Raw genomic sequence first — 16,848 nt, forward strand, 5'->3', positions numbered from 1 at the left:
GGTACCTGGACATTGAGGGACTGCGAATCAGGTAAGATCCCAGGCGGGATTGCTGCTTTAGATTTTGTGAAGCGGCGAAGTCCAGACACTGGTTAAGGGGTTCAGGAAACTAGTCATTCACATCTGGCTTTTATTTGTACATCCGACACACACACACACACACACACACACACACGTAACAAGGACTAATTGTAGTATAATGTAATACAATAAATACATTTATGTCAAAAACGAATGTTGTTCTGACTAGGAATTTATTAAATATTTTATTTATATATTTTATTTTAAAGCGGGGTTGGGGGCGAGACTAGGGGTGGGGTTGGGGGCGAGACTAGGGGTGGGGTTGGGGGCGGGACTAGGGGCGGAGTTGGGGGCGGGACTAGGTGGCGAGTAGATTTTTTGGTTCGGCGAGTAGATTTTTGGGTGATTTGTCAAGCACTGTATATATATATATATATATATATATATATATATATATATATATATGTGGATTATCAATGGTGTGATTGTAGCTTTTGTTTAGAACAGGCACGCCAGAAAAATAAAACCCCTACAGGGGTAATTCCACGGGCAATTCCACCTAGGAATAAAGTGGATAAAGCACTGTGCATGTTTAATAAGTTAACTGTAGAAGTATTTTAACTATATTTTTACATTTTTCTATGGCATGCAAAAGCTTTGGCTGGGTTTTTACAATCTTTATCCAATGTCATTTAGTGATGAGATTTTTTTTTTCTTCAGTCCTCAAAACTAGAAGTGAGCTGTCGTTTTTTGTTTGGTCCATTGCATGTTCAGTAATTTTAGTAATTGAAGCTATCATTAGACAAACATAAGTAGTTCAGATGCTTGAACTCACCTTAGACTCAGGGGGGGGGAAGAAAAGAAAAAAGGTTGTCATTTGATTTTTCACAGGATGCAAAGAAGTAAAATTGTTACTTTAAGGGTGATTGAATCTTTCTGACAAAGCCTATACACTGATGAGTCTGATCGGGTTTGTTGTTTGTTTTTACCTTCTATGCGAGACTACCATTTGAAAAGTGGTACTGCTTTTTAGTAGCAAATAGGAATAGGTGCCACCTCCTGAAGCCAGCATGTCCCCTCTCACTGCCACAATGCATTGTGAAGCAGCTGTAATATTCCCTGTAACTAGTTTGAGAGCTTTCGAGCCTAAAGGACCCAAAACCCATGTGTAAAACAGTGCCTTACGTGCCCCTATCGCAATGAAAGCGTTAAGGGAGTAAGAGTCCTAAAAACATATTTTTGTTTTTTTTCTCGATTGACTACAAGGTGCATGGTAAGAAATGGTCCCCACGAGGAGACTGGAATGACATGAAAAGGTGCATAGTCCTACAACCAAGTTATTTGACCACAAGATGCTGCATGAGATGGGTGAGCACCATACAAATCACCCAATGAGTCACATACACGACAGAATACATTGGTCATTAAATATACACCGCTGACAAACAAACAAAGCACTGTGATATGTTACCTGTATCCCGTCATTGTCTTTAGTTGATGGTTGTAACGACGTCTTGTTACTTTTTTCCTTACTATCCGAAATGGAGGAGATGAGATTTTCTGTTATTCTTTGTACCTGTATTTAAAAAATAAAAAATGCACAGGTCACTTCACACAAAGCCTACAGAGAAGACAAAACGTGTATCACAGCAAAGCTGCACAAACATGACTGGGTCCTGCTGAAGATAGGAAGATTTCAAACCTAAATATTAATTATGCTATATTCTCACACACACTCTCACACTCTCACACTCTCACACTCTCACACTCTCACACTCTCACACTCTCACACTCTCACACTCTCACACTCTCACACATATTTATTTACTTTTTTCAGCATGTAACTGGTTAATTTAGTATTAAGTTGTTAGAATTATATTGAAAAATGATTATCTGCAATGATAAGAACGTAAAATCAGCCTCAAGACAGGTAGATGTGGAAATGTTTGTCAGCTAAATTGTAAGAGTTTGAATTCAAAGGGTAGTTAAATATACTGTAGATAGCTAGTGTCGTAAAATACATTACAATGGAGTTAGGTCTTAACATAGGATTAACTGTGGTAAGGGCAGTTAAAATGTGGAATTCATTACCCATGGAGACTGTGATGGCAGATACAATAGATTTGTTCAAAAAACAGTTGGACATCTTTTTGGAAGGGAAAGGTTTACAGGGATATACCAAATAAGTAAACATGGGAAGGATGTTGATCCAGGGAGTAATCCGATTGCCAATTCTTGGAGTCAGGAAGAAATTTATTTTTCCCCTTATGAGATATCATTGGATGCTACGACATTTGGGTTTTTTGTTTGCCTTCCTCTGGATCAATAAGTAAGTATAGATATAGGATAAAGTATCTGTTGTCTAAATTTAGCATAGGTTGAACTTGATGGACGTATATCTTTTTTCAACCTCATCTACTATGTAACTATGTACTTTGTGACAGAACACAGAGGGTCTTCTAAATCAAAGTGCAAAATCAGAAACTTTCTTCTAAGATTGATAATTAACAAAGAGTAGTTTGAGCGCAGAGTGAGAAAAACAAGTACAGCAGGGCCCCAGGTATACGGCGGGTTCCGTTCCAGGGGCCCGCCGTATAGTGAAAAACGCCGGAAAGCGGATCCAGCAATTTTCAGGTCTATGCATGCGAAAACCGGCATTTTCGCCGTTCTGCGCATGCGCGACATACGGTCTGCGCTCGCAAACTACGGTATGCGCATGCGCGCCAGGCGCAACTGTCCGTTCTGCACATGCGCGTTTTATGATCCAAAATGGCGGCCCCGTTCTCGGTGCCGCCGTATTGGCGGATCGCCGAAAAGCGGGGCCCTGCTGTAATTCCTATGTTGGAGAGAAAAATATAAAGATTGTATTTGAATTAATGGAATTCAGAATCCTTTACCACCAAGCAAAGAACAAGCTAAGATTCTCCACTCCATAACTATAAGCCTGACTGGTGAAACCTGATGACTGACTGATATTATGCTGTAAAAGATGAGTTCTATTTTATAAAACATACAGAACACCTACAAGCTCAAATTGAACCCCCAAAATACCCACAACATATATATAAGCATATAAGTTTCACAGAGGAGTGCTACTGAGCATGGCATTATATATTTAAAACCAGAGACATAACATAAAACACAGACAAAGCTCAGTGCACATCCAGAAAAACTTATATACGGTACAGTGCCTAAATATACATGTATAAATAACTAATAAATAAAATGGTCTTTTAGTTTAACATTTTGGCCAAATTGTTGTAAGCCCTTGAGCCAAACTTCACGGCAGACCACGTTTCAAGGGTCCCTACACTAATATAAATTCTTAATAACCTGTGCATTGCCAGGAAGAATGATTAATAATAAATCTGTCAATATAAGTTGCAAAAGTTCTAAGTCTGATTGAAGCTTTTATTAACCTGTACATTACCAGGAAAAGCACTCTGTAATAGATTTGTCACAATCACACTGCATGCAGGCAACTTCCCCTGATAGTTGGAGATGCCATGGAGTGAGCTTTTAACCATTTAAATGTGGGAGGGAGTGAGCTTCAATTGGATAGGAGGTTGCCACCCTCCAAAACAGCCAAGACTAGCTGCACAAGAATTATAAAACATACAGAACACCTACAAGCTCAAATTGAACCCCCAAAATACCCACAACATATATATAAGCATATAAGTTTCACAGAGGAGTGCTACTGAGCATGGCATTATATATTTAAAACCAGAGACATAACATAAAACACAGACAAAGCTCAGTGCACATCCAGAAAAACTTATATACGGTATTAGTTATTTATACATGTATATTTAGGCACTGTACCGTATATAAGTTTTTCTGGATGTGCACTGAGCTTTGTCTGTGTTTTATGTTATGTCTCTGGTTTTAAATGAGTTCTATTTTATCCCTGATTAAATTAAGAAAAGAACCGTGCCGTGGACTATTTGATATATAATTAATTTTATGAAGAAAATCTTCATTTGGCGAACCAGGAAAGTCCAGAAAGACTAATCTTCTTTACCTGCTGCGATTGGGGCTGGACGTATAGCTTGTAAGCCCCCTTGGAGAAGAGTCCTTCTTACCTAGTGTATAATTGTATGTCAATGAAAGTGAAGCTTAAATTAGGCTTTATTGCGCCTGTCCCTTTAACACAGCAAAAGAAAACCTACTCCACTTTGGAGAATAGCTACACATGTAGTCCTCTAACTGGGTGGCTAACCCCAAATATATATACATTTATACAGATATATAACAGTCCCATAAGAAAGTCTTATCTGTCTCGTAGCTGTAGGGGAAGGCTTCTCTGCTGTCCTGGATCAGCACCCTTGTGTGCAAAGGCAATGTCTCTCCAGGTATAGAGAGGTCTGCTCCCCTTTGTCTTGTTGTCAGCCTGCAGTCTCTTTGCAGCTCAAGACATCTGTCCTTCCTTGATTCAGCCCCCAATTGTGAGACTAAGGCCCCGGACATGTTACCTGCTTGCTGGCGGAAGCGCGCTGAGGCGCGCTCCCGCTCAGCACTGAGCCCCTACAGCCGCAATTAGAGCGGCTTTAGTAGGGGCTCACCTGCGCTTCCGCGCGCTTGCGGAAGCGCAGGTCTTGGGGGAATTTAAAATTCCCCCGCTTGCCGGCGAGACAGGCCGGTCACGTGAGCGGTTCGCCCAATGAGGGCGAACCAGCTCCGTGATGTCACTGGCCCGCCCCCGGCCAGTGACGCGCCCGCCCCCTGACGGTCTGTCCCCCTTCTACCCCGATCCATGTCTCGTGTGTGTGTGTGTGTGTATGTGTGTGTGTATGTGTGTGTATGTATATGCATGTGTGTGTGTGTGTGTGTGTGTGTGTGTGTGTGTGTGTGTGTGTGTGTGCCTTTGTGTGTGTGTGTGTGTGTGCGTGCCTTTGTGTATGCATGTGTGTGTGTGTGTGTGCCTTTGTGTATGCATGTGTGTGTGTGTGTGTGTGTGTGTGTGTGCCTTTGTGTATGCATGTGTGTGTGCCTTTGTGTGTGTGTGCCTTTGTGTATGCATGTGTGTGTGTGTGCCTTTGTGTATGCATGCGTGTGTGTGTGTGCCTTTGTGCGTGTGCGTGTGCGTGTGTGCATGTGTGTGTGTGTGTGTGTGTATGTGTATGCATGTGTGTGTATGTGTATGCATGTGTGTGTGTGTGTGTATATGTGTGTGTGTGTATGTGCATTGTGTGTGTGCGTGTGCGTGTGCGTGTGCGTGCGTGCGTGTGCGTGCGTGCGTGTGTATGCATGTGTGTGTGTGTGTATGTGTGTGTATGTGTATGCGTGTGTGCGCGTGTGTGTATATATATGTGTGTGCATGTGTGTGTGCATTGTGTGTGTGTGTGTGTATGTGTATGCGTGTGTGCGCGTGAATATATTTATCAAAGTTGCACAATGTTAATAAATAATTTATTCTCACAACATGTCTTTTTTTTTTAATTTTTAAAATATTATATAATACACACACACACACACACACACACACACACACACACACACACACACACGTTCCCCAGTGACACACACACTGACAGCTACCAACACACACAGTGATACCCGCCTCCCAAGCGCTTGCTGTCTCCTCTGTAAGGACAGCAAAAAGCTCCAGGTAGAGCGAGCGGCAGCAAGCGAGAGCGAGCAAGCGCCAAACATGGCCAAGGCCTAAGGCTGCGTTTATAGTGCCGGCGACGCGACATCGCCCGAAAACAAATTCATTGCCGCCGCGTGCGCTTATAGTAAGCGTGACGGTGACAATTTGACGGCGCGAAAACTGGTAGCCGGCAAAATTTGATTTTTCACAGGCTGTCGCCTCATGTGACGGCCCTTGAACCAATCAAATGGCCGGAAACAAGCTACGCCGCCGCCCGGCGCAATATAACTTTCGCCCCATGCGACGGGTGACGTCACCCGTCGTGTCGCCATCGACGGCACTATACACGCGGCCTGGTCAGTCCAGTGTCCACTAAGGAAATCCTCTGGTCTGTCTTTCCTAGGTCAGCTCCAATTCTGAGCTCAGGAATCCTCCCTTTCTGTCTCTCAGAACAGGCTTTTCTAACAGAGTTCTGATTAGGCAGGTAGGGTGGTTGATTGCAGGTGTGCAATTAACCAGCACACTGCTGGATTAGAGGCAAGATTCTTAACAGGGTTAAGTCCCTGTTACAATTACCTTAACCAAAAGTGGTCCTGAACAGCAAAACAAAAAGGTTATAAAATGAATTTGATACACAAAAAGCGCAAAGAAATAAGAAATGTGTAGTATTTATAAAGCGGTATTACAGAAATACTCGACAGACTGGCTGGGGCAACTGCATTTTTCCTGACAGAAGAGGAGTGCACAATGTCTTTATAAAAGGATTTTTAAAAAGGGGTTAATTAAATTGGTATGCCTAGGAATAAAAAAAATATAATTTTTTTTTATATTTCAAATAACAAAAATACTAAATTGAGAGAAACGAAGAAAAAAAAAATATATATATTTGTATATATACATGTAGAGGTATCAGTACCGTGTTAGCCGAGCTTCAATAATCAAAAAAATAAAAATATAAATAGATGATACCGTTCTGTTGCTAACGAAATGCTTTTATTTGTGCGAGCTTTCGAGATACACTGATCTCTTCTTCCGGCGATGTTACAATGAATGAAGCAAAAGGTAAATTTAAAAACAGTGTCTCTTGGAATGTTATCTGTGCTGTTCCTTCCCCCAGTGTGGATGTGTTTTATGGCTAGAGGTGTTAAATGGTTACTGAAAGCAAGTGAAGAAAGAGTGTGTATGTGTATCAGTGTGAATAAAAATGAATGGAGAGCCCACAGTATATACAGTGCTTTACACAAGGTGTGTGTGGAGTGGGACTGGATATAAATGGTGTGGGTGGGTGTGGAAATGTGAGAGTTAGTAGCACAACTAAAAGTGTGTGTGGATACTTAGTGGTCCCTATTGGTGTATAGGGATGGAAAAACAAGGAGTATTAGTATGTGTGAGAGACAGCTGTGTGTGCATACATATAGCACAGTATGTACAGACATGGCCTTTAGCGCTTATGGGACGAGAGTTCACTACTGTCAGTAATGACTCATAAAATTTCGATCTCTGTTTAGGCCACTGCTAAGTGTCCCGAACAGTTGCATAAATTTGTATTCATGCATATTTATGCAACTGTTCGGGACACTTAGCAGTGGCCTAAACAGAGATCGAAATTTTATGAGTCATTACTGACAGTAGTGAACTCTCGTCCCATAAGCGCTAAAGGCCATGTCTGTACATACTGTGCTATATGTATACACACACAGCTGTCTCTCACACATACTAATACTCCTTGTTTTTCCATCCCTATACACCAATAGGGACCACTAAGTATCCACACACACTTTTAGTTGTGCTACTAACTCTCACATTTCCACACCCACCCACACCATTTATATCCAGTCCCACTCCACACACACCTTGTGTAAAGCACTGTATATACTGTGGGCTCTCCATTCATTTTTATTCACACTGATACACATACACACTCTTTCTTCACTTGCTTTCAGTAACCATTTAACACCTCTAGCCATAAAACACATCCACACCGGGGGAAGGCACAGCACAGATAACATTCCAAGAGACACTGTTTTTAAATTTACCTTTTGCTTCATTCATTGTAACATCGCCGGAAGAAGAGATCAGTGTATCTCGAAAGCTCGCACAAATAAAAGCATTTCGTTAGCCACAGAACGGTATCATCTATTTATTTTTTTATTAGATATATTTGCATATATATATATATATATATATATATATATATATATATATATATATAACTGTATGCTCATCTGCATGTCTTAGGCAGGTCTGCAACCCCGCCTTTCCCCATTATCACCCAGCATACAGCACTTCCACTGCAGCAAGGGATTCTGGGAAATGACATGCAAATGAGCACACAGTGTCACTTTTTGCCTCAATAACCATTTTTAACATGGTTCCCTATTGAGGAAAAAAGTGACACTGTGTGCTCATTTGCATGTCATTTCCCAGAATCCCTTGCTGCAGTGGAAGTGCTGTATGCTGGGTGATAATGGGGAAAGGCGGGTTTGCAGACCTGCCTAAAACATGCAGATGAGCATACAGTTATATTTGCATATTTGCTTTCCTGTGGAGGGTTTTTGTCCCTTTTTTTACTCACCATAACTTAACTCAGTATTATATATATATATATATATATATATATATATATATATATATCTAATATTAGTATTTTTTGCATCAGTTTTGCAGGTTAAAAAAAAAGACATTGATCAATAAGATTTCAATATATCCTCAACTCTGTAATTGCTAGAGAAAGGAAAGGCACAATCTGCGTGTAAAAAAAATAAAAAAAAAACACCGGTAGACTTTGAGTTTACAATTAGTCATGGTTTTTATTTGTCTCTCTTTAACCCTGACACCACCCACCCCCCCCCCCCCCCCCACACACACACAAACACAGGGTAGTTAAGCGCATCAGACCCTAAATGCTTTGCTAAGTTTCTAACATTGTTTCTGCATCTGTCCCATCTTAAATGAATTAGAGGACACTGCCCGTCTGATAGACTGTTCAATTTAATTCTAAACAGAGCATTCCCAAATTGTTAGCATTAATGCTATTGTACAATGACATTCACACCTATTGTGAGAACACAAAAATGGTGACTAAAAATGTCCCTACCCCGGTTTACAGTAGAACATGGTACATAATCTTTAACCACTTTGCAATGCAGGGGGTTTAAAAAACAAAACAAAACAACATTTTATATAAAATATATAACGCTTTGTAATGTACTAAAACCGTGAATAAACGTTGTTTAAATTGACATTCTACTGTAATCTAAAACCATCTTCAACTAACTTTAGGCAAAACCTGAGAGGCAAAACCAAATTCACTCATCTCTAATACAAACTAGAAAAATGTTAGCAACTAGAGGACTTACCTGCCACTTGGTGAAGTCCCTGAGAGAGTTTGGTCCATATCGGACATGCTCCACTGCAGACTTTGTAAAGTCTTTACCAATAGATTTGATTTGCTCTTTTGAAGGCTCGCTGGGTAGCTTGTCTTTGTAGTTTTTTTCCCAGTATGACTCAACCTAAAGAAACATGGAACAGGTTACAAGCAGAAAAAGAAAATTATAATAATAATAATAACCCATAGTGAAGGGTAGAAACCAGAGAACGTATTTAATGCGGAAGCTCTGTGAACTTGTCCACTTTCACATAGTGTAACTGTATGTGACATGGCAAATAGCACCAGCAATGGATTTCTGACTGAAGTGCCTGCAGTGCGTCTTCCATTTCATTAATCAATATGATACTATAGCATTGTGATTTACATTGCGGGAATATCTGACAATGTAAAAGGGTGTGAAGCTGGTCCAATGATTAATATTTGCATTGTACACATTATCTTTGCTTTTCCTTTTTTATCCAGGTTGCACACGTCGCTATTTCACAATACAGAACTTTTCTATTTTTGAAGAAATACTGATAAGAACTTTTTGTTTCTTCGTCAAGAGGTCTCTTAGAATTTGTCACCATTTTGATTTTCTATAAACAGATTTATAATCCATACAAGTTCCTGGCAAAATCAGATTTCAACTTTCGAGTGACCACTTAGAAGCCAAACACAGATATACACACACACACACACACACACACACACACACACACACACACACACACAGTAAGGAATCGGGGAAAACGTCCCTTGCGGCAAGTTCCCTCCTTACCTCCTGAAAGCACCACTGCTGCCTCCCTCTCCGCCCGTGTGCGCACCCCCGCTCCAGCTACAGAGCATGCACGTACTCGCTCCTCTTCTGCTGCTGCCACGGAGCTTGACTCCGCTTCCTCTGATGCGTCGCACCTTTCTAGCGCACGGCGCGCACGCGTTACGTCGCGCAACGATCCCCAGCTGCGTGTCAAGCACTAATTCCCCCTTGTCTCCCGTGAACCTATCCCAGTCTCCGCTGGGGCCGAGCCTCGGCCCCCACTGCTATTGGTTTCGTGTTCCTTTATATTTCCTGTTCCTGCACTCAGTCAGTGCTCAGCATAACCTCTCGTAGCCTAGTGCTGTCCAGTGTCTTGTGTTTTGCCCTCTCGTTTGTCTTGCAGTTATCGCTTTGTTATCGACCCGGCCTGTTTGTGAACCCTCTGTGGATCTCGACCTCGGCATACCCTGGACTACGTGTACCTCTCTAACCCCTGAACTTGGCTCCACGGATACCGACTACGCAGCGCTCTCTAATCCCAGACCTCGGTTTACGGACTTCCACAATTCTACATTCTCCTATCCAGGACCCAGCAAGTATACCGACTAACCCTCTATCTCCAGCCCAGACCCGGCAACGATACAAACCACCCTCCAGGCACGCCTCCGCTGTGTACCCTTCCCACCTCAGTACCGGGGTCTTGTCTGGTTTGTGGGCAGCACAAGCGTCACACACACACTTAAGTAGAAACCCTTTTGTAAACTAAAATGTCATCTAAGAAGTGTAATGTTGGTTCCCCAAAAGGTATCCAGTCTACACCAAGTCCAGAGTTGCTTGAGATTTTGCAAGTTCAATGTATGATTGAGTTCACCAATAGCACTAGATATAGGCGACGTGTACTCCGATATATGCATTTGGAGTAGTTTGCTTACCCTGCTGCTCAGCTCTCGGTGGTTCACAAACCTCACATGATTGGCAATAGATGTTATATCTTTGCTATTCAGCCTTCGTAGCTTGGGTAAAAGGCAAAACACCTTGTAATTATCGCTGACCTAGGAAAATATAGATCATAAAGCATGTAAGAGCATAGCACACCTTAACCATTAGCATAATAAAAGGTTTTAAAATAGGGGGATCTCAGACATAGATGGCATCCTTCCCATACCCCAATAAAACACCTTGTACAACTTTACATGATATGCACAAAAACAAAATCATTTAAGCAAATCGCACGTTTTAGTGTGTTTAAAAAAAAAAGGGGGGGGGGGGAAGTGTGCATTCATTATTTATTTTATTGCAACCCCCAATAGCTGGGACTGCACCTCCATGATGTCCTACACTGGCCTCATTTATGATCAGTTGCCTCCTAGCAGCATTCATCCCTCTCTCCTACCTTATGAGGACTAATGCAAGAAAAGGGTCCATAAAAACAAAATAATGATTTGTTCAACAATATGTGCGTGTAAAATGATGTTCAGTTGGTACCACACCTCACACAGATAGTTCCTTTGCTGTTACCCTTACAACTGTGTGGACAGATATGCTTCATTATACATATTTGGTAGCAGTGGTGGCCTCTCAGGACTCAATGGAAAAGGGTATTCTGAATACCAAGCCTAGAACCAGACCTTCCTTGGAAGCCCCAGTCAGTTCCATATTTATGGTGAGTTCAACAACCTGGAGGAGGTTATTGTTAAACCGCTAGAGACTGGAAACACCCTTCTCCACCTTTCTATCAGGTGTTGAACAAAATCTCGATAAGCAGCTGGTGAAATTAAGGGCCCATGCGTCATAACACTCGACATGAATGTAAATCCGTGGCAGAAGCACAAAATCTTTCTAAATCCAGGAGGTGCCCTGTTGTAGACAGTGCTACACCAGAAGACCAACTCATTCAGATCCATTTGAAGAAGAAGAGGGGGGGGGGGGGGGGGAAAGGGAAGATGGAGTAATGGAGACGAGTATTTAAAAAAATGTGTAAACTATGTCCTGGGATACATTTACCCAGAACAACATGCTAAATGTGGCTCAGGCAGAAATTTGATGTACATTCAAAAGTGAGCCCTTTACCACTGCACCTCTCTAATTTGCGCTTGTTATCAGAAAAATAGAATGAAGCTGGCGACATAAAAGGGGAACCAAATCATTTAAATATATATAGTTAAAACTAAAAATTCACTGATTCTAATAATGTATATATCTATTGATGTCCCTCTCATTCCTCCTCGCTTCCCCCAATTCTACTTAACTGTTTGAAACATATTGTTACATTATGCATAGGTCTCAACTTTTTTGGTAAAGCACTTAGGTATGAATGCTCGTTCTAAGAGATCGAGCAGAGAAAAGGTAGTACATTGCCCTTCTGTGTCCATGTAAACCAGTGCATACTGTTATTCAGACCATAACAAAGCCTTAGAGAATTGTTACTTACTGTCAGGTACATATTCTCTTCATACATAACCTCCTCCAGGTTGGGAAATTGCTTCAAGGATATTACTTCTTCAACCTGATTGTCGCTGAAGTTCAGAACCAGCAGGTTATGGAGATGTAGATTGCTCGGGAGCTCAGAGAGAAAGTTGTGGGAGATATCCAGTTCTTCGAGTTTTACCATTTGACAAAACAGCTGCGGGTCTATATCTTCTGATTTTAGTTGCATCTTTGACAGGCTGAAAAAAAAAAAAAAAAAAAAAAAAAGAAGATTAACAGATAATTTACTTTCAAATATAACAATAGCATTTTTATATCTAGATTTACTCAATAGATTCAGAATATCAATTCATATCCCATATATGTGGTGCAGTGTTTCCTCAGTACAAGTTTCCAAATACTAGATTTTCATTTTCCTAAAATAATTGTATTATGCATTAAACACAATGTCTTAAATTCGGTTTGATTAACCCTCTTCTCCCAGAAACCAACAGCGGTCCGCACTGATCAGCATCTTTTTTTTACGTACTGTAAGAGATCTCTTGTTAACCGATAAAATGTAACATCGCTGAGGTCCCAACGGGTAATATATAGAAAATATATACAAATCAGAAATAGTTTGTAATATAAATAAATTGACAATGGCTCAAGATATATTTGGATAGCTTTCGAGAGATAGTTACATAAATCGGAGAAAATGAGCAATAAGAGATCTCTTGTTGCCATTTCCAAGGCTGTTTTGCCAATGCTCGTTTAGAAGATAAGTGTTTGAAATATTAAATGTTCGCGGGGTTACAGGCTAACATGGTAACAGCAGCTCCTACAGAATACGAAATTCATGAATATTTAAAAAAAAAAAAATATGTATATATTTTTTAAATGTTACGAGCAGGACATGCTCAGGAGGAAAGATACTAACATAATAGGAGTTAAACGCATATAGGCTTCAGAGAGGGGATTGCTGCTTTAAACCAGTCACTGCTAAAAATAACACAAAGTTGTGAAGCTCCCATGTAGAAACGTGGAACATAAAAAAAAAATATGTATCCCCAAATACACGTTTTGTTGTGAGCCCCTTCTGCCTTTTGTGTATCCCATAAAATAAAACAGAAGAACCCCATACTGCGGAGAATTGCTCTTTATTTAGAGGGATTCAGAAACATGCACTACTCAAAAGCAAAGGTCAGTCTGTAGGTGTGTGTAAGGCCCGGGCCATGGTGCCTTCACCCGCGCAGAGGCTGTGGGAAAGCGGGTGCTTTCCCTGGCCATGGTCGACGGGCCATGGGGGCGTTCCTAGGGGCGTCACGGAGCTGGTTCGCCCTCATTGGGTGAACCGCTCACATGACCCGCGTGTCACACCAAGAAATCAGTTTCAACTGATTTCTTGCGCAACGCGTGCCCCCTCCTGCCTCCACCCGCACGGTCTGTGGCAGTGATCGCGCCCCGTGCGGACGCCTCCGCGCGGTCTCCCACACCATGGACTTAGCCTTAGAATTACTTTCAGTTTTAAGCCCAGTTTCATTAAAGCCGCAGACCAAGCAATATCCTACATGTATTTTTTTTTAAAAAATCAGTTCTGTATTATGAGAAAATACGTACAGCATTTTTTTTAAAAAACAACTCTGAATGACGTTTAATGTATTATAATGTAACAAGCCTTTTTTGTTTCTATAGCAACCATTTACAAAGTCACAGACACTGAGTCAATACTCCTCTGCAGTCAATTAGTGAATCCCCGAATCGTCACCGATAGATCACAGGAGAATAGATTGATCAGCAACTTAGCTAATTACATATCATTGTGTGGATTGTATTGTATTGATGCACATATTAAAAGGAAAAAATACATAAATAAAAACCGGCAGCTTGGACCGCTGCTTTAAACCGCACTATTTCCATTGAAGTGAATACAGACATGCACACGGTATACCCAGATACACTCTGTGTTGTGACTCAACAAGCACAAAGCTAATCAAAACGATAAAAATATGTATATTTACCAGAACACCCTGCTTCTGTAAGTTCTCCCCACTTAGATTGTAAGCTCTTCGGGACAGGGACTCCTTTTCCCATTGTTTTATGTCTGAAGCGCTTATTCCCATTGTCTTAGAACATTACATCACATGTATTACTGCTGTAAAGCACTACGTAAATAAAGATACACATATGTATATACAACAACAACAAAAGGGAGTAATAAAAACATACTTCACCGTCTTAAGATCCTTTAATCGACTGGATTTGGGAAGTCCTTTCTTTAACAGAAGGTTTTCCGTAAGTTTGGTCATTTTTGACGCCTGTCACTTCAAAAATACGAAAGTGCTCGCCTTTCCTTCCTTTCCCAGTAACCTGTGGCAATATAAACCATCACTTAAAACTACTATAGAAACATTGGAATAAAAAGAAGAATCTCTTTCATCAGACCAGGAAAAAAAGAAAAAGAAAGAAACATGAGTGTCCTTAACCCATATTCACAAGAGGGCAAGGAGAGAGACACAAAATTGTAACGAAATATTTTGGAGATAAAAAGGCATAAAATCTAAACATTCACAATATTCAGACATTTTTGTTTGCATTTCTAGAATAGAATCTTTTCATACACAATTATTATGCAGTGAAATCATTGCTAAAAAAAATATAGATACAATGACAGTAGTTTCTCTAGAGTTCTAGGGGCCCACAAAATAAGTAGGAACAAAGATACAGTAGAAATAATAATAGCATGTTCTTGTATAGCGCTGCTAGTTTTACGTAGCGCTTTAGAGACATTTTGCAGGCACATGTCCCTGCCCCGTGGAGCTCACAATCTATGTTTTTGATGCGTGAGGCACAGGGAGATAAAGTGACTTGCCCAAGGTCACAAGGAGCCGACACCAGGAATTGAACCAGGTTCAAACTCAGTGCCAGTCAGTGTCTTTACTCACTGAGCTAAAGTTTTTTTTTTTTAATGCCATCCAAGGTACTAACCTGGGCAGATTACGACAGATATATTATTCTATTTATTATGTTATAAATAATAGAAGAAAACATGGGTTTAAAGGAGCAAGAAAAATATCAGTCATAAAATGTTTGTTCCTTTTTTTTTAACTTCCTAATAATATTAACACGAGATAAGGTAGGACAATTTTAAAGGCAGACTTAATAAAAAGATGTTGCTGAATTTGTATGTTGACATAAATGTACTGCCATCTCAGGAATTGAAATTTATTTATTTATAAAATATTTTACCAGGAAGTAATACATTGAGATTACCTCTCGTTTTCAAGTATGTCCTGGTGGACATTAATTTTCACAATAATCAACAGTACAGCTATGAACATGTACTATTAAGTATCTTTGAAGCTATGAGGTATGACAAAAATAAACAAACATACAGATGGGAGGTTCCCCATATAATCTGGTCACTAAAGTCAGTCCGCTGCCATTAGAAATCGACAACGCATTGCTCGGACCCATGGGGCTGGAAGTAGTTGTCCTGCAAAGCCCCAACTCTCTCCCCTCGGTTTATACATTTTTACAACCCCCATCCAAAAAATGGTTTCTGCACTCCTGCTCTGAAACCGCTGCTAGTGATGGGATAAATACAACATACATACATACATACAAATCCGTCCGTGCTGTCAGAGGGATATGTAGATAGCTAGGAAACAAGAAAATATCCAGGCACTCCAGCAGCCTTAATAAGAGAATAAAGTGTTTATTAGAACAGGATCGACGTTTCGGTCCAACCTCGGCCCTTTGTCAAGATGAGATTTTTTTTGTTTCTTATGCACCCGTTCTATAGTGCGTGCGCTTGGCATTTATAGTTGGCTGGGGTTAGTCAGCCTTTCTATAATAGGACAGCGCGCACTGCAGTGTGCGTGGAACCAGTCGACAGGGGGGAAGATGAGGAAAATAATGAATTTGCGCCACTACCACCGCTGAAATGTAGGTATATGTGTGTATGTACAAATAATAATTATTAACGTATTTTTTATTTTATTTATTTCAAACAGGCATGCGCGCACGGCTACACACACTATAGAACGGCCCTAACTCTGTGCAGAGGGACATGTATAGACAGCATAGGATATATCCAGGACCATACTGCTTCCCGAGAAACACTCCATCCTCCAATGAGCAGCAGCGTTACCTTTTGTTTCAACATTGCCCCTTACCCCCTCTAGACGGCAAGATCTCATGAGCATGATCCCTCATTACCGTCTGCATCTGTTTGCCCTTACGTGGTATGTCATTCTGTACATAACTCTGTAACCCTGTTGTACCGCGCTGCGGTTGGCGCTTTACAAATAAATTATGATAATAATTATAACAACACGGGGCCTGGAAGTGCGGCTGTCCCCCTCTCGTATGGACTTATACATTATAGCGACATATGCATGTTACTGATTTTGTATGTTCAGCACCCCCAAGAATGTCTCTATTGAGCACATGGCAGTGTGGATACGGTATGCACGCCTCTCTTCCATCAGGCACACCTCATATTACTTACATACACTCCTGCACCGGGTCCTCCAGAGAAGGGCAGGGCTATAAGGGTGTCTCCTCCGTGCGCCTGCGGGTCTTACTCCTGCGGGACTGCTGCAGCACGCACTGTGTGATCACTGCATGTCTCTCGCTGCACAACAACATCCAGGTCCTATCTCCCGCCGGGATGCCGTCACTTCCGGAGGAGGA

At 41.1% G+C, this 16,848-nt stretch overlaps 1 protein-coding gene across 3 annotated transcripts in view; it reads right to left on the reverse strand.

Annotated features, from left to right (window-relative positions):
- The window catches only part of LRWD1 (leucine rich repeats and WD repeat domain containing 1), a 34,755-nt gene extending 17,911 nt beyond the window's left edge, over nt 1–16,844 (reverse strand). The window contains exons 1-6 of one of the 3 annotated variants that reach the window (XR_012800432.1): nt 16,664–16,844; nt 14,380–14,520; nt 12,176–12,410; nt 10,677–10,796; nt 8,974–9,126; nt 1,493–1,597 (exon numbers count right to left, since the gene is read on the reverse strand). Coding sequence is in view for 2 of the 3 variants with exons in the window: in XM_075594324.1 (XP_075450439.1) it covers nt 1,493–1,597; nt 8,974–9,126; nt 10,677–10,796; nt 12,176–12,410; nt 14,380–14,459 (693 nt within the window). In the remaining variant the exon portion in view is untranslated. Of the gene's footprint in view, nt 1–1,492; nt 1,598–8,973; nt 9,127–10,676; nt 10,797–12,175; nt 12,411–14,379; nt 14,521–16,663 lie in introns of those variants that run through there. The other 2 variants (XM_075594324.1, XM_075594325.1) reach the window with 2 other exon arrangements.
- Between the last annotated feature and the right edge of the window lie 4 nt (nt 16,845–16,848).

This window comes from Ascaphus truei, chromosome 3, assembly GCF_040206685.1.
Source record: "Ascaphus truei isolate aAscTru1 chromosome 3, aAscTru1.hap1, whole genome shotgun sequence".
Classification (NCBI taxonomy): Eukaryota; Metazoa; Chordata; class Amphibia; order Anura; family Ascaphidae; genus Ascaphus; species Ascaphus truei.